Here is a 22,203-nt window from a genome sequence, read left to right as displayed (position 1 = left end):
TAACTTACACATGTGTGATGGTATGGGGGTGTATTAGTGAACAAGACATGACTAACTTACACATGTGTGATGGTATGGGGGTGTATTAGTGAACAAGACATGACTAACTTACACATGTGTGATGGTATGGGGGTGTATTAGTGAACAAGACATGGGTAACTTACACATGTGTGATGGTATGGGGGTGTATTAGTGAACAAGGCATGGGTAACTTACACATGTGTGATGGTATGGGGGTGTATTAGTGAACAAAATATGGGTAACTTACACATGTGTGATGGTATGGAGGTGTATTAGTGAACAAGACATGACTAACTTACACATGTGTGATGGTATGGGGGTGTATTAGTGAACAAGACATGACTAACTTACACATGTGTGATGGTATGGGGGTGTATTAGTGAACAAGACATGACTAACTTACACATGTGTGAAGGCACCATTCATGCTGAAAGGTACATACAGCTTTTGGAGCAACATATGTTGTTATCATGGACACCCCTGCTTATTTCAGCAAGACAATGCCAAGCATGTGTTACAACAGCGTGGCTTCATAGTAAAAGAGTGCGGGTACTAGACTGGCCTGCCTGTAGTCCAGACATTGAAAATGATGAGAAGGGTAAACTATGAGGCAGGAGACTGTTGAACAACTTAAGCTGTACATCAAGCAAGAATGGGAAAGATTTCCACTTCAAAAAAGTGTCTCCTCAGTTAACTGAGTGTTGTTGAAAAGAAAGGCCATGTAACACACTGGTAAAATTGTCCCTGTGACTACTTTTTTGCAATGTGTTGCTGCCATTGAATTCTAAGTTGATGATTATTTGCAGAAAAGAAGAAAGTTAGTCAGTGTGAAGATGAAATATCTCGTCTTTGAATTCCATTCAATTGAATATAAGTTGAAAAGGATTTGTTGTATTCTCTTTTTATTTAGCATTTACTCAAGGTGACAACTTCACTGCTTTTGTAGAAGAGCTCCATCGCCATTAAAGTGCAGCACAAGCAGCAACAATTTGTGATTGTTTGACCTGTTGGATCTGTAAATGTGAGTCGCTGAGAACAAATGAATATAAAACGCGCTCATTGAGAGAAGATGTTGAAAAAGTTGTTTATTCAACGTTTTCATGCCTGCTGGGATCTCTTCATCCCTGGGCAGCGTGCCAAAGCCAAGCAGCTCTCACTTATTTCAGCTCCTGGCCTCGGAGTTTTATTGGTGGTCACCCTTCCAGTCCACTGTGGACACTTCTGTGCTGACTGTGTGGTCATTGTTGGATTGTCACTGTTGCACAACATCCATCAAGTGGTCCTGAAGTGTCACCCTCGCCCCACTCGCCCCGTCAACGCCTCCTTATGCCGCCTCCATGTGGACCTTCATGATGCCAGCTTGGATCCCAGATCTCCTGTCGGTCGACTTTCAACCTTCACGCCTCACGTTTCAATGCCGGCCAACAACGGGCGCCTCATCCATCATGGAGGAGGGAAAACATGTCAAGCTGCTAAGTAGTGGTGACATGCAAGGAGGACTTCATGCTGCACTCACGCTACGTCTTGTGCCGACTGAAGTGCACAACCACATATAAGTTGTGCTGGTGCCTTCTTTCAGGAGTCAACATGTAGCACCCGCTCCATGACAAACTGACCACATAGCACCCGCTCCGTGACAAACTGACCACGTAGCACCCGCTCCGTGACAAACTGACCACGTAGCACCCGCTCCGTGACAAACTGACCACGTATCACCCGCTCCGTGACAAAGTCAACACGTAGCACCCGCTCCATGACAAACTGACCACGTAGCACCCGCTCCGTGACAAACTGACCACGTAGCACCCGCTCCGTGACAAAGTCAACACGTAGCACCCGCTCCATGACAAACTGACCACGTATCACCCGCTCCATGACAAAGTCAACATGTAGCACCCGCTCCGTGACAAACTGACCACGTAGCACCCGCGGCGTGACAAACTGACCACGTAGCACCCGCTCCATGACAAAGTGAACACGTAGAACCCGCTCCGTGACAAAGTGAACACGTAGAACCCGCTCCGTGACAAAGTGAACACGTAGAACCCGCTCCGTGACAAACTGACCACGTAGCACCCGCTGCGTGACAAACTGACCACGTAGCACCCGCTCCGTGACAAACTGACCACGTAGCACCCGCTGCGTGACAAACTGACCACGTAGCACCCGCTCCATGACAAACTGACGACGTAGCACCCGCTGCGTGACAAACTGACCACGTAGCACCCGCTGCGTGACAAACTGACCACGTAGCACCCGCTCCATGACAAACTGACCACGTAGCACCCGCTCCATGACAAAGTCAACACGTAGCACCCGCTCCGTGACAAACTGACCACGTAGCACCCGCTCCGTGACAAACTGACCACGTAGCACCCGCTGCGTGACAAACTGACCACGTAGCACCCGCTCCATGACAAACTGACCACGTAGCACCCGCTGCGTGACAAACTGACCACGTAGCACCCGCTGCGTGACAAACTGACCACGTAGCACCCGCTCCATGACAAATTGACCACGTAGCACCCGCTCCATGACAAAGTCAACACGTAGCACCCGCTCCGTGACAAACTGACCACGTAGCACCCGCTCCGTGACAAACTGACCACGACATGCAAGGAGGACTTCATGCTGCACTCACGCTACGTCTTGTGCCGACTGAAGTGCACAACCACATATAAGTTGTGCTGGTGCCTTCTTTCAGGAGTCAACATGTAGCACCCGCTCCGTGACAAACTGACCACGTAGCACCCGCTCCATGACAAAGTCAACATGTAGCACCCGCTCCATGACAAACTGACCACGTAGCACCCGCTCCATGACAAAGTCAACATGTAGCACCCGCTCCATGACAAAGTCAACACGTAGCACCCGCTCCGTGACAAACTGACCACGTAGCACCCGCTGCGTGACAAACTGACCACGTAGCACCCGCTCCGTGACAAACTGACCACGTAGCACCCGCTCCATGACAAAGTCAACACGTAGCACCCGCTCCGTGACAAACTGACCACGTAGCACCCGCTGCGTGACAAACTGACCACGTAGCACCCGCTCCGTGACAAACTGACCACGTAGCACCCGCTCCGTGACAAACTGACCACGTAGCACCCGCTCCGTGACAAAGTCAACACGTAGCACCCGCTCCATGACAAACTGACCACGTAGCACCCGCTCCGTGACAAACTGACCACATAGCACCCGCTCCGTGACAAAGTCAACACGTAGCACCCGCTCCATGACAAACTGACCACGTAGCACCCGCTCCGTGACAAACTGACCACATAGCACCCGCTCCGTGACAAACTGACCACGTAGCACCCGCTCCGTGACAAACTGACCACGTAGCACCCGCTCCGTGACAAACTGACCACGTATCACCCGCTCCGTGACAAAGTCAACACGTAGCACCCGCTCCATGACAAACTGACCACGTAGCACCCGCTCCGTGACAAACTGACCACGTAGCACCCGCTCCGTGACAAAGTCAACACGTAGCACCCGCTCCATGACAAACTGACCACGTATCACCCGCTCCATGACAAAGTCAACATGTAGCACCCGCTCCGTGACAAACTGACCACGTAGCACCCGCGGCGTGACAAACTGACCACGTAGCACCCGCTCCATGACAAAGTGAACACGTAGAACCCGCTCCGTGACAAAGTGAACACGTAGAACCCGCTCCGTGACAAAGTGAACACGTAGAACCCGCTCCGTGACAAACTGACCACGTAGCACCCGCTGCGTGACAAACTGACCACGTAGCACCCGCTCCGTGACAAACTGACCACGTAGCACCCGCTGCGTGACAAACTGACCACGTAGCACCCGCTCCTTGACAAACTGACGACGTAGCACCCGCTGCGTGACAAACTGACCACGTAGCACCCGCTGCGTGACAAACTGACCACGTAGCACCCGCTCCATGACAAACTGACCACGTAGCACCCGCTCCATGACAAAGTCAACACGTAGCACCCGCTCCGTGACAAACTGACCACGTAGCACCCGCTCCGTGACAAACTGACCACGTAGCACCCGCTGCGTGACAAACTGACCACGTAGCACCCGCTCCATGACAAACTGACCACGTAGCACCCGCTGCGTGACAAACTGACCACGTAGCACCCGCTGCGTGACAAACTGACCACGTAGCACCCGCTCCATGACAAATTGACCACGTAGCACCCGCTCCATGACAAAGTCAACACGTAGCACCCGCTCCGTGACAAACTGACCACGTAGCACCCGCTCCGTGACAAACTGACCACGACATGCAAGGAGGACTTCATGCTGCACTCACGCTACGTCTTGTGCCGACTGAAGTGCACAACCACATATAAGTTGTGCTGGTGCCTTCTTTCAGGAGTCAACATGTAGCACCCGCTCCGTGACAAACTGACCACGTAGCACCCGCTCCATGACAAAGTCAACATGTAGCACCCGCTCCATGACAAACTGACCACGTAGCACCCGCTCCATGACAAAGTCAACATGTAGCACCCGCTCCATGACAAAGTCAACACGTAGCACCCGCTCCGTGACAAACTGACCACGTAGCACCCGCTGCGTGACAAACTGACCACGTAGCACCCGCTCCGTGACAAACTGACCACGTAGCACCCGCTCCATGACAAAGTCAACACGTAGCACCCGCTCCGTGACAAACTGACCACGTAGCACCCGCTGCGTGACAAACTGACCACGTAGCACCCGCTCCGTGACAAACTGACCACGTAGCACCCGCTCCGTGACAAACTGACCACGTAGCACCCGCTCCGTGACAAAGTCAACACGTAGCACCCGCTCCATGACAAACTGACCACGTAGCACCCGCTCCGTGACAAACTGACCACATAGCACCCGCTCCGTGACAAAGTCAACACGTAGCACCCGCTCCATGACAAACTGACCACGTAGCACCCGCTCCATGACAAAGTCAACATGTAGCACCCGCTCCATGACAAACTGACCACGTAGCACCCGCTCCATGACAAAGTCAACACGTAGCACCCGCTCCGTGACAAACTGACCACGTAGCACCCGCTCCGTGACAAACTGACCACGTAGCACCCGCTCCATGACAAAGTCAACACGTAGCACCCGCTTCGTGACAAACTGACCACGTAGCACCCGCTGCGTGACAAACTGACCACGTAGCACCCGCTCCGTGACAAACTGACCACGTAGCACCCGCTCCGTGACAAACTGACCACGTAGCACCCGCTCCGTGACAAACTGACCACGTAGCACCCGCTCCGTGACAAAGTCAACACGTAGCACCCGCTCCATGACAAACTGACCACGTAGCACCCGCTCCGTGACAAACTGACCACATAGCACCCGCTCCGTGACAAAGTCAACACGTAGCACCCGCTCCATGACAAACTGACCACGTAGCACCCGCTCCATGACAAACTGACCACGTAGCACCCGCTCCATGACAAAGTCAACACGTAGCACCCGCTTCGTGACAAACTGACCACGTAGCACCCGCTGCGTGACAAACTGACCACGTAGCACCCGCTCCATGACAAACTGACCACGTAGCACCCGCTCCATGACAAAGTCAACACGTAGCACCCGCTGCATGACAAACTGACCACGTAGCACCCGCTCCGTGACAAACTGACCACGTAGCACCCGCTCCATGACAAAGTCAACACGTAGCACCCGCTTCGTGACAAACTGACCACGTAGCACCCGCTGCGTGACAAACTGACCACGTAGCACCCGCTCCGTGACAAACTGACCACGTAGCACCCGCTCCGTGACAAACTGACCACGTAGCACCCGCTCCGTGACAAACTGACCACGTAGCACCCGCTCCGTGACAAAGTCAACACGTAGCACCCGCTCCATGACAAACTGACCACGTAGCACCCGCTCCGTGACAAACTGACCACATAGCACCCGCTCCGTGACAAAGTCAACACGTAGCACCCGCTCCATGACAAACTGACCACGTAGCACCCGCTCCGTGACAAACTGACCACGTAGCACCCGCTCCGTGACAAACTGACCACGTAGCACCCGCTCCGTGACAAACTGACCACGTAGCACCCGCTCCGTGACAAAGTCAACACGTAGCACCCGCTCCATGACAAACTGACCACGTAGCACCCGCTCCGTGACAAACTGACCACATAGCACCCGCTCCGTGACAAAGTCAACACGTAGCACCCGCTCCATGACAAACTGACCACGTAGCACCCGCTCCATGACAAACTGACCACGTAGCACCCGCTCCATGACAAAGTCAACACGTAGCACCCGCTTCGTGACAAACTGACCACGTAGCACCCGCTGCGTGACAAACTGACCACGTAGCACCCGCTCCATGACAAACTGACCACGTAGCACCCGCTCCATGACAAAGTCAACACGTAGCACCCGCTGCGTGACAAACTGACCACGTAGCACCAGCTCCGTGACAAACTGACCACGTATCACCCGCTCCGTGACAAACTGACCACGTAGCACCCGCTCCGTGACAAACTGACCACGTAGCACCCGCTCCGTGACAAACTGACCACGTAGCACCCGCTCCGTGACAAACTGACCACGTAGCACCCGCTCCGTGACAAACTGACCACGTAGCACCCGCTCCGTGACAAACTGACCACGTAGCACCCACTCCGTGACAAACTGACCACGTATCACCCGCTCCATGACAAAGTCAACATGTAGCACCCGCTCCATGACAAACTGACCACGTGTCACCCGCTCCATGACAAAGTGAACACGTAGCACCCGCTCCGTGACAAACTGACCACGTAGCACCCGCTCCGTGACAAACTGACCACGTAGCACCCGCTCCATGACAAACTGACCACGTAGCACCCGCTCCGTGACAAACTGACCAAGTAGCACCCGCTCCGTGACAAAGTCAACACGTAGCACGCGCTCCATGACAAACTGACCACGTAGCACCCGCTCCGTGACAAAGTCAACACGTAGCACGCGCTCCATGACAAACTGACCACGTAGCACCCGCTCCATGATAAAGTCAACACGTAGCACGCGCTCCATGACAAACTGACCACGTAGCACCCGCTCCGTGACAAAGTCAACACGTAGCACGCGCTCCATGACAAACTGACCACGTAGCACCCGCTCCGTGACAAAGTCAACACGTAGCACGCGCTCCATGACAAACTGACCACGTAGCACCCGCTCCGTGACAAAGTCAACACGTAGCACGCGCTCCATGACAAACTGACCACGTAGCACCCGCTCCGTGACAAACTGACCACGTAGCACCCGCTCCGTGACAAACTGACCACGTAGCACCCGCTCCGTGACAAACTGACCACGTAGCACCCGCTCCGTGACAAACTGACCACGTAGCACCCACTCCGTGACAAACTGACCACGTATCACCCGCTCCATGACAAAGTCAACATGTAGCACCCGCTCCATGACAAACTGACCACGTGTCACCCGCTCCATGACAAAGTGAACACGTAGCACCCGCTCCGTGACAAACTGACCACGTAGCACCCGCTCCGTGACAAACTGACCACGTAGCACCCGCTCCATGACAAACTGACCACGTAGCACCCGCTCCGTGACAAACTGACCACGTAGCACCCGCTCCGTGACAAAGTCAACACGTAGCACGCGCTCCATGACAAACTGACCACGTAGCACCCGCTCCATGATAAAGTCAACATGTAGCACCCGCTCCATGACAAATTGACCACGTAGCACCCGCTCCGTGACAAACTGACCACGTAGCACCCGCTCCATGACAAAGTCAACATGTAGCACCCGCTCCATGACAAACTGACCACGTAGCACCCGCTCCATGACAAAGTCAACATGTAGCACCCGCTCCATGACAAACTGACCACGTAGCACCCCCTCCGTGACAAACTGACCACGTAGCACCCGCTCCATGACAAACTGACCACGTAGCACCCGCTCCGTGACAAACTGACCACGTAGCACCCGCTCCGTGACAAAGTCAACACGTAGCACCCGCTCCATGACAAACTGACCACGTAGCACCCGCTCCATGACAAAGTCAACATGTAGCACCCGCTCCATGACAAACTGACCACGTAGCACCCGCTCCGTGACAAACTGACCACGTAGCACCCGCTCCATGACAAACTGACCACGTAGCACCCGCTCCGTGACAAACTGACCACGTAGCACCCACTCCGTGACAAAGTCAACACGTAGCACCCGCTTCGTGACAAACTGACCACGTAGCACCCGCTCCGTGACAAACTGACCACGTAGCACCCGCTCCGTGACAAACTGACCACGTAGCACCCGCTCCGTGACAAACTGACCACGTAGCACCCGCTCCGTGACAAACTGACCACGTAGCACCCGCTCCGTGACAAACTGACCACGTAGCACCCGCTCCATGACAAAGTGAACACGTAGAACCCGCTCGGTGACAAAGTGAACACGTAGAACCCGCTCCGTGACAAAGTGAACACGTAGAACCCGCTCCGTGACAAAGTGAACACGTAGAACCCGCTCCGTGACAAAGTGAACACGTAGCACCCGCTCCGTGAAAAAGTGAACACGTAGAACCCGCTCCGTGACAAAGTGAACACGTAGAACCCGCTCCGTGAAAAAGTGAACACGTAGAACCCGCTCCGTGACAAAGTGAACACGTAGAACCCGCTCCGTGAAAAAGTGAACACGTAGAACCCGCTCCGTGAAAAAGTGAAAGCAAACACTCCAGCAAGACCTTTATCAGTTCCACCTGTCTTGTGCTGTCAGGACCTGCGCTGAGAAAGATTGAAAAGAGGTGTAAAGTTGACAGATGCTGACTCTCACTCATGACGAGGGATATATAGTGAGTAGCTGTGTTTTTTGGCACCGGCTCCTAATTAGGTCGGGGAAGCAATTAATTGCTGTGATCTCAAATTAGCGCCTGTTCCAAAATAAGGAACTTTTTAGCTGTGGTTAGGGGAGTATACTGAGTGCTGCTATTTTTGGAAGATTCTGGACAATTGATCCTGCTATCAGTATTTTTGGTTGCAGCTGACCAATGTAGTATGTCACGCTGCATGCTCTCCAATTGATCCTGCTATCAGTATTTTGGTTGCAGCTGACCAATGTAGTATGTCACGCTGCATGCTCTCCAATTGATCCTGCTATCAGTATTTTGGTTGCAGCTGACCAATGTAGTATGTCACGCTGCATGCTCTCCAATTGATCCTGCTATCAGTATTTTGGTTGCAGCTGACCAACGTAGTATGTCACGCTGCATGCTCCCCAATTGATCCTGCTGTCAGTATTTTGGTTGCAGCTGACCAATGTAGTATGTCACGCTGCATGCTCTCCAATTGATCCTGCTATCAGTATTTTGGTTGCAGCTGACCAATGTAGTATGTCACGCTGCATGCTCTCCAATTGATCCTGCTATCAGTATTTTGGTTGCAGCTGACCAATGTAGTATGTCACGCTGCATGCTCTCCAATTGATCATGCTATCAGTATTTTGGTTGCAGCTGACCAACGTAGTATGTCACACTGCATGCTCTCCAATTGATCCTGCTATCAGTATTTCTGGTTGCAGCTGACCAATGTAGTATGTCACGCTGCATGCTCTCCAATTGATCCTGCTATCAGTATTTTGGTTGCAGCTGACCAATGTAGTATGTCACGCTGCATGCTCTCCAATTGGTCCTGCTATCAGTATTTTGGTTGCAGCTGACCAACGTAGTATGTCACGCTGCATGCTCTCCAATTGATCCTGCTATCAGTATTTTGGTTGCAGCTGACCAACGTAGTATGTCACGCTGCATGCTCTCCAATTGATCCTGCTATCAGTATTTTGGTTGCAGCTGACCAATGTAGTATGTCACGCTGCATGCTCTCCAATTGATCCTGCTATCAGTATTTCTGGTTGCAGCTGACCAATGTAGTATGTCACGCTGCATGCTCTCCAATTGATCCTGCTATCAGTATTTTGGTTGCAGCTGACCAATGTAGTATGTCACGCTGCATGCTCTCCAATTGATCCTGCTATCAGTATTTTGGTTGCAGCTGACCAATGTAGTATGTCATGCTGCATGCTCTCCAATTGGTCCTGCTATCAGTATTTTTGGTTGCAGCTGACCAATGTAGTATGTCACGCTTAATGCTCTCCAATTGATCCTGCTATCAGTATTTTGGTTGCAGCTGACCAATGTAGTATGTCACGCTGCATGCTCTCCAAGCAAATAACTGTGGTGATCTCTAAGTAGTCCTGGCTTCAAAAAAGTGTCATTTCCAACTGTGCTGAGGAGAGTATACGACTATCTGTATTTTTTGGGTATCAGTTCCTAATTAGGTCGGTGAAGCAATTAACTTCCGTGATCTCAAATTAGCGCTCGGTCTTAAAAAATGTTTATTTTTAGCCGTGGTTAGGGGAGCATACCGAGAAGTGGTATTTTTTGGTAACAGTTTCAGTGAAGATTCTGGACTAAAGATCCTGCTATCAGTATTTTGGTTGCAGCTGACCAATGTAGTATGTCACACTGCATGCTCTCCAAGCAAATAACTGCTGTGATCTCAAATTGGTGATCATACCGAGTAGCGGTATCTGTTGGCACTGGTTCCTAATTAAGTCAGGGAAGCAATTAACTGTTATTATCTCAAATTAGCTCCCGTTCCCAAAAATTGCCATATTTAGCTCTGGTTAGGGGAGTAAACTGAGTACTGGTATTTTTTTGGTATGGGTTCCTAATTAGTTTGTATTGGTAAATGCTAAATGGGTTATATGTCTATAGCGTTTTTCTACCTTTTTTTTAGGGAACTTAAAGCACTTTGACACTTGTTCCACATTCACCCATTCACACACACATTCACACACTGATGGAGGGAGCTGCCATGCAAGGCGCTAACCAGAACCCATCAGGAGCAAGGGTGAATCGTCTTGCTCAAGGACACAACACACCTGACTAGGATGGCAGAAGGTGGGGATTAAACCAGGAACCCTCAGGTCTCTATCTTCTGCGCCACACCGTCCTTGAGTTTGGTGAGGGTTCTGGACTAAAGATACTGCTATTGGTATTTTTGTTCCAGCTGAGTGACATGATTATGACTTGTTGTCACATTCAGTTCAGCTGGCACTGCTACACATCATAATCAGCTTTGAGTAATGACAAATAAGGAAGCAACACCACACAAAGTTTGTAACACAGCAATATTTCCTTTTTTAGAAGTTCCTAAAAATGTCGCACTTTACTCACGACGAGTCCTGAGTGCGTTTTATCAACCGTCCTCGTAGTGATCCTTTAATCCACGTGAATTGTGTTGATGTCCAATGAATGCATACATCAGTATTATGTCTTGCTGAATGAATAGAAAGTCAGCAGTGACAGATCTGGGCGATGTTTACAAGAAGATGACATAAGAACTTTGCACTGCACACATAGTTGACGTCTTTAACACTTAAAATAACGTGTCTTGATAAAAAAAAAACATCATGTTGGAGGTGTTATGGTTTCATTTGTGCCATTAAAAGATTACAGTTGGTACAAAATGCGGCTGCTAGACTTTTGACAAGAACAAGAAAGTTTGATCACATTACGCCTGTACTGGCTCACCTGCACTGGCTTCCTGTGCACTTAAGATGTGACTTTAAGGTTTTACTACTTACGTATAAAATACTACACGGTCTAGCTCCATCCTATCTTGCCGATTGTATTGTACCATATGTCCCGGCAAGAAATCTGCGTTCAAAGGACTCCGGCTTGTTAGTGATTCCCAAAGCCCAAAAAAAGTCTGCGGGCTATAGAGCGTTTTCCGTTCGGGCTCCAGTACTCTGGAATGCCCTCCCGGTAACAGTTCGAGATGCCACCTCAGTAGAAGCATTTAAGTCTCACCTTAAAACTCATTTGTATACTCTAGCCTTTAAATAGACTCCCTTTTTAGACCAGTTGATCTGCTGTTTCTTTTCTTTTTCTTCTATGTCCCACTCTCCCTTGTGGAGGGAGTCCGGTCCGATCCGGTGGCCATGTACTGCTTGCCTGTGTATCGGCTGGGGACATCTCTGCGCTGCTGATCCGCCTCCGCTTGGGATGGTTTCCTGCTGGCTCCGCTGTGAACGGGACTCTCGCTGCTGTGTTGGATCCGCTTTGGACTGGACTCTCGCGACTGTGTTGGATCCATTGTGGATTGAACTTTCACAGTATCATGTTAGACCCGCTCGACATCCATTGCTTTCCTCCTCTCTAAGGTTCTCATAGTCATCATTGTCACCGACGTCCCACTGGGTCATCATTGTCACCGACGTCCCACTGGGTGTGAGTTTTCCTTGCCCTTATGTGGGCCTACCGAGGATGTCGTGGTGGTTTGTGCAGCCCTTTGAGACACTAGTGATTTAGGGCTATATAAGTAAACATTGATTGATTGATTGATAATATTAATGCTAACTAAAATACTTTTCCCCCCACATTTTTATTTCCACAAATGACAAGTACCGTATTTTTGGGATTATAAATCGCTCCAAAGTATAAGTCGCACCGCTGAAAATTCATAATAAAGGAGGAAAAAACATATATAAGTCGCACTGGAGTATAAGTCGCATTTTGGGGGAAATGTATTTGATAGAATCCAACACCAAGAATAGACATTTGACGGGCAATTTCGAATTAGTGAATTATATTTATATAGCGCTTCTCTCTAGTGACTCAAAGCGCTTTACATAGTGAAACCCAATATCTAAGTTACATTTATACCAGTGTGGGTGGCACTGGGAGCAGGTGGGTAAAGTGTCTTGCCCAAGGACACAACGGCAGTGACTAGGATGGCACAAGCGGAAATCGAACCTGCAACTCTCAAGTTGCTGGCACGGCCACTCTACCAACCGAGCTAAAAGGCTGAACATACTAGACAACTTGTCTTTTAGTAGTAAGTAAACAAACAAAGACTCCTAATTAGTCTGCTGTAACATATTGTGTACTTTATACACCTATTATTTTATACACATTTTGAGGGACAAACTGTAAAAAAAATATATTATACATCTACTTGTTCATTTACTGTTAATATCTGCTTATTTTCTGTTTTAACATGTTCTATTTACACTTTTCTTTTAAAATATAATAATCACTTATTCTTCTCTTCTTTGATACTTGACATTAGTTTCAAAGCCAGTATTTGCCTCGTCATGGTGCTAGCTAGCTCTCCAACCAGCTAGACAGACTCAATAAGAGGAGTTAACTCCTAGCTAGCTCTCCAACCAGCTAGACAGACTCAATAAGAGGAGTTAACTCCTAGCTAGCTCTCCAACCAGCTAGATAGACTCAATAAGAGGAGTTAACTCCTAGCTAGCTCTCCAACCAGCTAGACAGACTCAATAAGAGGAGTTAACTCCTAGCTAGCTCTCCAACCAGCTAGACAGACTCAATAAGAGGAGTTAACTCCTAGCTAGCTCTCCAACCAGCTAGACAGACTCAATAAGAGGAGTTAACTCCTAGTTAGCTCTCCAATCAACTAAACAGACTCAATAAGAGGAGTTAACTCCTAGCTAGCTCTCCAACCAGCTAGACAGACTCAATACGAGTCAGAGCTATGCCGCCCCACGGTAAATAAAGAATAGTGAAGAAGAGGCTGAATAAGTGTAGGTTATATGAGGCATAAATAAGCAACTGCTATGATAAGCTAACATATTATGGTAAGAGTCATTCAAATAACTAGAACATATAGAACATGCTATACCTTTACCAAACTATCTCTCACTCCTAATCCATAAATCTTCTTCCTGGATGTGGCTTCTAAACAACTCTGCCAACTCCAAAGGTATGCGCCGCTTCCTCTTGTCCTTTTCTGCCGCATATTTCACTACGTCCAGCTTGTCATCTGCACTACATGATCTCCTTTTCAACGCCGTTTTTGTTCAGCCCTTCTCACTTTTTATAAGTTACCACCAACCATGAAATAAACCATTTTAATAGCCACGGCAGTAGCATATAGCAGTTAGCATTCCATGACCCGCAATGCACTTCTGCCATGACCTTCCCCCGCCAAATTCTTATTGGTTGAGGTGTGTGTGACGATTGCTGACACTCGGAGTGATGAATGAGGAGTAACGCTACGGACAAAGACAGAAGACAAAGCAGCACTTGTACTTCCAGCTCAAAGCTTTAAACAGCAGGAATTCATTAACCCAGCCGCACTTGCAGTGAAGAAACTGTCCAAAACATGGCGCCATCGCACAAACAGTAACACACAATTTAAGTGTGATTTAATGCAAGGTCCTGCAGTCCTGGGTTCAAATCCAGGCTCGGGATCTTTCTGCGTGAGTTCCCTCCGGGTACTCCGGCTTCCTCCCACTTCCAAAGACATGCACCTGGGGGTAGGCCCCTCCCACCTCCAAAGACATGCACCTGGGGATAGGCCCCTCCCACCTCCAAAGACATGCACCTGGGGATAGGTTGATTGGCAACACTAAATTGGCCCTAGTGTGTGAATGTGAGTGTGAATGTTGTCTGTCTATCTGTGTTGGCCCTGCGAGGAGGTGGCGACTTGTCCAGGGTGTACCCCGCCTTCCGCCCGATTGTGGCTGGGATGGGCGCCAGCGCCCCCCGCGACCCCAAAAAAGGGAATAAGCGGTAGAAAATGGATGGATGGATGGATTAATGCAAGTCATTAAATCATGGCCGCAAGCGAAGAAAAATCCATAAATAAATGGCAAATTTCCGGGACTTATGCGGATCCCAAATACAGATCAGCAGGTACCCATAGGTAAAAAAAAAAAAGTTGATTTTGCGTAATATTGCAGAACAAAACGGCAGATTTCTCCTAATAGGTGCCATGTTGGGGTCCTTATACACGTTATATAAATACCGTATGTTGAAGCACAGTACGTCTGACTATGGTCGTGATGCTCTGACAATTTAAACAGCAGGAACTAACTTTAACTTACCAAAGTCGTACTAAAACATTTTGACATATTTTTGTGTAATGTTCAATATTTTTAATGTAACATCCACATGTTGGTGTTGCTTGCTTACAGGTAATTGCTGGCATCATTTATTGGACATCCAGTCCAAATGTATCTCTTATGTGTGACTGCCATCTACTGGCCACACTTATCATTTCACCATGCACCAAATGAAATTGCTTAGGTTGGTAAGCACAACCAAAATGATATGTTTTATACGCCGCAGGGTTCAAAGCGTAGGAAGAAAGTAGAACGTACGGCGCTGTATTTGCTCATAATGTTTCACCGTAGGGTAGGGTCCTTTATGAGCATCCACTAAATGAGGATTTCACACTTTGTCTTCCAGCGTGCGCCTCGGGCTTCTTCAAGCCGACCCAGGGAGACCAGTCCTGCTCCCAGTGTCCCATCAACAGCCGCACGACCAGCGAGGGCGCCATCAACTGCGTCTGCCGCAACGGCTACTACCGCACCGACTCAGACCCCTTCCAGATGCCCTGCACCAGTAAGTACTGTCCTTTGGTCAAAATGTTGCACACATGATGTTCTACCGACCTTCTTCAAGTCGCTTGCTGACCGTCTCTTCAGGATGTGCCGTTGTGGGGGCGGGTCTCATTTTTTTGTACCGGTAGTTTTAATAGCATCCATGGTGAGTCTACTGACAGATGTTAGCTAGAATTGTACACTACTTTATTTTACAAACAGCAACAGTGGAGGATGAATGTCCCCCAAGAAGAGGATAGAGAAAAAGAAAGGAGCTTATTGATCGTAATATTTTATTAGAACGTATCAAAACACGAATTGGTATGTCAGACTTAGCCCTGTCTTGGTTTAACTCTTATCTTACTGATAGGATGCAGTGTGTCTCCCATAACAATGTGACCTCGGACTACGTTAAGGTAACGTGTGGAGTTCCCCAGGGTTCGGTCCTTGGCCCTGCACTCTTCAGCATCTATATGCTGCCGCTAGGTGACATCATACGCAAATACGGTGTTAGCTTTCACTGTTACGCTGATGACACCCAACTCTACATGCCCCTAAAGCTGACCAACATGCCGGATTGTAGTCAGCTGGAGGCGTGTCTTAATGAAATTAAACAATGGATGTCCGCTAACTTTTTGCAACTCAACGCCAAAAAAACGGAAATGCTGATTATCGGTCCTGCTAGACACCGAACTCTATTTAATAATACAACTCTAACATTTGACAACCAAACAATTAAACAAGGCGACACGGTAAAGAATCTGGGTATTATCTTCCACCCAACTCTCTCCTTTGAGGCACACATTAAAAGCGTTACTAAAACGGCCTTCTTTCATCTCCGTAACATCGCTAAAATTCGCTCCATTCTGTCCACTAAAGACGCCGAGATCATTATCCATGCGTTTGTTACGTCTCGCCTCGACTACTGTAACGTATTATTTTCGGGTCTCCCCATGTCTAGCATTAAAAGATTACAGTTGGTACAAAATGCGGCTGCTAGACTTTTGACAAGAACAAGAAAGTTTGATCACATTACGCCTGTACTGGCTCACCTGCACTGGCTTCCTGTGCACTTAAGATGTGACTTTAAGGTTTTACTACTTACGTATAAAATACTACACGGTCTAGCTCCATCTTATCTTGCCGATTGTATTGTACCATATGTCCCGGCAAGAAATCTGCGTTCAAAGGACTCCGGCTTATTAGTGATTCCCAAAGCCCGATCCGGTGGCCATGTACTGCTCGCCTGTGTATCGGCTGGGGACATCTCTGCGCTGCTGGTCCGCCTCCGCTTGGGATGGTTTCCTGCTGGCTCCGCTGTGAACGGGACTCTCGCTGCTGTGTCTTGGATCCTCTTTGGACTGGACTCTCGCGACTGTGTTGTATCCATTGTGGATTGAACTTTCACAGTATCATGTTAGATCCGCTCGACATCCATTGCTTTCCTCCTCTCTAAGGTTCTCATAGTCATTATTGTCACCGACGTCCCACTGGGTCATTATTGTCACCAATGTCCCACTGGGTGTGAGTTTTCCTTGCCCTTATGTGGGCCTACCGAGGATGTCGTGGTGGTTTGTGCAGCCCTTTGAGACACTAGTGATTTAGGGCTATATAAGTAAACATTGATTGATTGATTGATGATTACAAAGGTGGACACGTGTACATTTTCAGGACTTATGCAGATCCCAAATACACATCAGCAGGTACCAATAGGTAAGAAATGTTGGTATTGCATAATATTGCTGAACAAAATGCCAGGTAATGTTTCCTAATAGGTGCCATGTTGGGGTCCTTATCCACACAGCATAATGATACAAAATGTTGCAGCACAGTACGTCTGACTATGGTAGTCGTAATGCTCCCACAATCCACCAAGTGGTGTGGCTTCATAGCTCACCAAAGTCGTACTAAAACGTTTTGACATATTTTTGTGTAATGTTGTATTCTCTCAATAAAACATCAAAGTTTTGGTGTTTTGTTTGCTTTCGGGCACTTGCTAGCGGAGGATGAATGCCCCACAACAAGAGCAGAGACAAAGAAAGAAGCATTTAAGTCTCATCTTAAAACTCATCTGTATACTCTAGCCTTTAAATAGACCTCCTTTTTAGACCAGTTGATCTGCCGCTTCTTTTCTTTCTCCTATGTCCCCCCCTCCCTTGACTGGGTCTTGACTGTCCAGAGTCAAGACCCAGGATGGACCGCTCGTCGGGACCCAGGATGGACCGCTCGCCTGTATCGGTTGGGGACATCTCTACGCTGCTGATCCGCTTGAGATGGTTTCCTGTGGACGGGACTCTCACTGCTGTCTTGGAGCCACTATGGATTGAACTTTCACAGTATCATGTTAGACCCGCTCGACATCCATTGCTTTCGGTCCCCTAGAGGGGGGAGGGTTGCCCACATCTGAGGTCCTCTCCAAGGTTTCTCATAGTCAGCATTGTCACTGGCGTCCCACTGGATGTGAATTCTCCCTGCCCACTGGGTGTGAGTTTTCCTTGCCCTTTTGTGGGTTCTTCCGAGGATGTTGTAGTCGTAATGATTTGTGCAGTCCTTTGAGACATTTGTGATTTGGGGCTGTATAAATAAACATTGATTGATTGATTGAGAAAAGCTTATCGACGATGGTGCAGATTTTGGGAACTTATGCAGATCCCAAATATCAGCAGGTAACAAAAGTTGAATTTGCATAATGTTGTGAAGATAATGTCTGCTAGTAGTTGCCATGTTGGGCTCCTTATCCACACAACATAATAATACTAGCAGATGTTGCAGCACAGTACGTCTGACTATGGTCGCCGTAATGCGCCGACAATCCATCAAGCGGTGCGGCTTCCTAGCGGAGTCCTAGTGGACTCAATCGGACACAACACTCGCGAGTCACGTGTGTGCGAACTGTCACATGTCACACCCGTCAGCAGAAGAGGCGGGGGGGTCAGAGGTCAGTGGCGGTCAGGACCGCCCCCCTCGCTCCGATGGGACGTTGTCCTCCGTATGGCGCGGCTTTCCAAAGACGAGACGCGCATTGCCGGGCCGGCGTGCCTCGGACATCGGGCTTTAAGAATAAACTAAAAGGAGAAGTATTGCGTAAAGAGATTATTTTAGATTGTACCTAATGTCATGACTGTTTTTATTGACTATTGAGTATTTTATTGATTATGGGATAAGCAGCAGAAAATGGATGGATGATACTTTTTCGTCACTTATTGTTTGTCTTTGGTACACTAATGTGTTTTAGCCCATTGGTTCTTTGTTTTATTTTTGCAAAAATGTATACTCCGGCTTCCTCCCACTTCCAAAGACATGCACCTGGGGATAGGTTGATTGGCAACCCTAAATTGGCCCTAGTGTGTGAATGTGAGTGTGAATGTTGTCTGTCTATCTGTGTTGGCCCTGCGATGAGGTGGCGACTTGTCCAGGGTGTACCCCGCCTTCCGCCCGATTGTAGCTGAGATAGGCGCCAGCGCCCCCCGCGACCCCGAAAGGGAATAAGCGGTAGAAAATGGATGGATGGATGAAAATTATTAAGTAACAACATCTATTAGTATTTTTTGGTTCTTTGTTGTTGATATTTTTGTATTATGACAATTTATTATTGGATCATGTTGTACTGCATTTTAATCGTTTGTTCTGTGGTTGTGTGATGTTTTTTGCCTGGACCCCAGGAAGAATAGTCTCCACTGCGGTGTAGACTAATGGGGATCCTTAATAAACTAAAAACTAAATCAGACGGAGGGTGCAGGAAGACAGAGCAGAGGACGTTGGCGCTCTGGTCCTGCCAATGAAGCTGAATGTGAAGCTGACCCAGGCTTGATAGCAAAGAGCCTAGGTCTGAAATAAACAAAACTCCGCCCCTTTCATGGTTTTGCTGGCGTTTGTGTTTCCTTGGCTTTCTCTCTGCGGCGGCTGAAAGGAGCGGCCTCAACAAAGAGATTTGCATAAGCCCGGCTGTGGGAGTCCAGCAGCTGCTGTGGAGCATCTCGTCACTCGCTTCAGCACAGCACCGCTCGGCACCATTGAAGCCCAAACTAAAGGGGGGTGGGACTCCTCCTCAGCATCTCCGTCCCGCTGAGGAGGAGTTTTGTTTGGCAACCGAGAAGCAGAGGCACCAATCTCCTAATTGCTGCCTTACAAAGCAGCTTTCACCAGAAGCCATCGATTGGAGAGTCCAGAAATTGTGGGAGGAGTCCCTTGGTTTATCGTGGCTTGTTTTGTTTTGTCTTCTTTGGCCTGCAATGTGTCGCTCTCACCGAGCCTTCGTCTTTCAGCCACTTTAGTCGGGGAACACTTCAATGTGGGCAGCAGCTCGGAAAATCTACTCCAGTGAATGGGAATCCTGCCAGGGAGCGTTGTTTGTGTGGAGCAGCCCTGGAGAAAGATGCAGCGTGGAACCACGGTCTGGGAAGAATATCAATCAATCAATCAATGTTTACTTATATAGCCCTAAATCACTAGTGTCTCAAAGGGCTGCACAAACCACTACGACATCCTCGGTAGGCCCACATAAGGGCAAGGAAAACTCACACCCAGTGGGACATCGGTGACAATAATGACCCAGTGGGACGTCGGTGACAATGATGACTATGAGAACATGATACTGTGAAAGATCAATCCATAATGGATCCAACACAGTCGCGAGAGTCCAGTCCAGAGCGGATCCAACACAGCAGCGAGAGTCCCGTTCACAGCGTAGAGTTGGGTGTCATCAGCATAACAGTGAAAGCTAACACCGTATTTGCGTATGATGTCACCTAGGGGCAGCATGTAGATGCTGAAGAGTGCAGGGCCAAGGACCGAACCCTGGGGAACTCCACACGTTACCTTAACGTAGTCCGAGGTCACATTGTTATGGGAGACACACTGCATCCTATCAGTAAGATAAGAGTTAAACCAAGACAGGGCTAAGTCTGACATACCAATTCGTGTTTTGATACGTTCTAATAAAATATTATGATCGACAGTATCGAAAGCAGCGCTAAGATCGAGGAGCAGCAACATAGATGACGCATCAGAATCCATCGTTAGCAATAGATCATTAGTCATTATTGCGAGGGCTGTCTCCGTGGAGTGATTTGCCCTGAAACCGGATTGAAAGGTTTCACATAGATTGTTAGACGCTAAGTGTTCATTTAACTGCTCCGCAACAATTTTTTCGAGGATTTTTGAAATAAAGGGAAGGTGAGACACCGGTCGGTAGTTTACCATGAGGTCAGGATCGAGGTTAGGTCTTTTAAGAAGAGGATGAATAACCGCTTTTTTGAATGCTAGGGGAACAGTGCCCGAGGAAAGTGATAAGTTTATAATATTTAGCACTGATGGACCTAATAATACAAAGAGCTCCTTGATCAGTTTCCCAGGAAGAGGGTCAAGTAAACATGTTGTTTGTTTTATTCCATTTACACGTTGTAACAATTCCTCTAATGTTATTTCCTCAAAACGAGAGAAACTATTTTGGAGGGCAGTATCCGCCGTATATACAATCGTGTCAGTGTTAATAGAACCCCGTTGTAGCTGGGACGCATTGTCTTTAATCTCCTTTCTAATGACTTCAATTTTCTTACTAAAGAATTGCATAAAGTCATCAGCTGAGTGGGTGGAGCTACTGGAAGGAGTCCCTTGTTGGGTTAGCGATGCTACCGTACTAAACAAAAATTTAGGATCGTTTTTATTACGGTGGATGAGATTTGAGTAATAATTAGCTTTAGCCTCATCTGCTCAATCTTGGCGTGTGGATGTAACGCCATCAAATCTCACGCTACGACATCATCACTCTGCCACAGTTTGCAAGTCCGCTAGGGGATGGCGTGTGAAGGCCTTAAGACCCCAGGGGGGCGTGGTGCGGTCGGAAGAGAGGTCGTGCCAGCAACCTGAGGGATCCTGGTTCCATCCCCAGCTTCCACCAACCTAGTCACGTCCGTTGTGTCCTTGAGCCAGACACGTCACCCTTGCTCCTGATGGGTCCTGGATAGGGCCTTGCATGGCCACTCCCACCATCAGTGTGTGAATGTGTGTGTGAATGGGTAAATGTGGTACGTGTGTGAATGGGTGAATGTGGAAGTAGTGTCTTTGAAGGTAGAAAAGCGCTATACAGGTACAACTAATTTACCATCCAGGGCGAGGGGAGTGTGAGGATGTTGGGACGGTTCAAATCGCTTGTGAAATGTGGGATTTGTAGGTTTGTATTTGGCCCATTTGTTGGGGAAAATTCCTGGAAATTTCAGTAAAACTGTGAATTTGGGGAAAAGGAAAAGCTGTTATGCCTCACGAGATCCTGGAAGAGTGTGTGTGGATGGTGGAAAGGTTGAAAGTGGCGCACAATTTGGAGAATTTGGGGCATTGTAAAACTTTGAATATAGACATTCATTTGGAAGGGAATTTCCTGGAAATGTGAGAATTTCTGGAAAACTAGGATTTTGGGGGGAAATATGGAGACTAATAATTGTGCTAGATTTTATGAATGGATTGGTGTTGGAATTCTTCCAATCGGTTGAGGTAAAAAGAGTTTGAATTGAGAATTGGAATTTTGGAGTTTCAGGGAAACGGAGATCCGTACGGAAAATTATTTTTTTCTCAAAAGGAATGTTTTGATGGTGGAATAGTTGGATTTTGCTGGAAAATGTGGACTGTGAAATATTTGGGACAAGAGGTAAAAAAAGGGCTTTAGAAAACTGGGAATTTCGGAAATTCCAGGATTTTTTTCTGAATTTGTAAAATGATTGTTTGATTGTCCAAGATGAATGAAAGGTGTTGAAACCTGTTGAGAAATGCGGGATATGGAAAGCTTTGTATTTTGCTCATTCA

At 48.4% G+C, this 22,203-nt stretch overlaps 1 protein-coding gene across 1 annotated transcript in view; it reads left to right on the top strand.

Moving 5' to 3' along the window:
* The first annotated feature begins 15,128 nt into the window (after positions 1-15,128).
* Positions 15,129-22,203, top strand: part of LOC133548265 (ephrin type-B receptor 2-like) — a 74,394-nt gene continuing 67,319 nt past the window's right edge. The window contains exons 1-2 of the mRNA XM_061893582.1: positions 15,129-15,161; positions 15,217-15,427. Coding sequence (XP_061749566.1) covers positions 15,129-15,161; positions 15,217-15,427 — 244 coding nt within the window. The remainder of the gene's footprint in view (positions 15,162-15,216; positions 15,428-22,203) is intronic.

This window comes from Nerophis ophidion, linkage group LG02 (assembly GCF_033978795.1).
Source record: "Nerophis ophidion isolate RoL-2023_Sa linkage group LG02, RoL_Noph_v1.0, whole genome shotgun sequence".
NCBI classification, from domain to species: Eukaryota; Metazoa; Chordata; class Actinopteri; order Syngnathiformes; family Syngnathidae; genus Nerophis; species Nerophis ophidion.
Note: the sequence above shows the minus strand (reverse complement) of the source record. Positions and strands in the feature narration are given on the sequence as shown.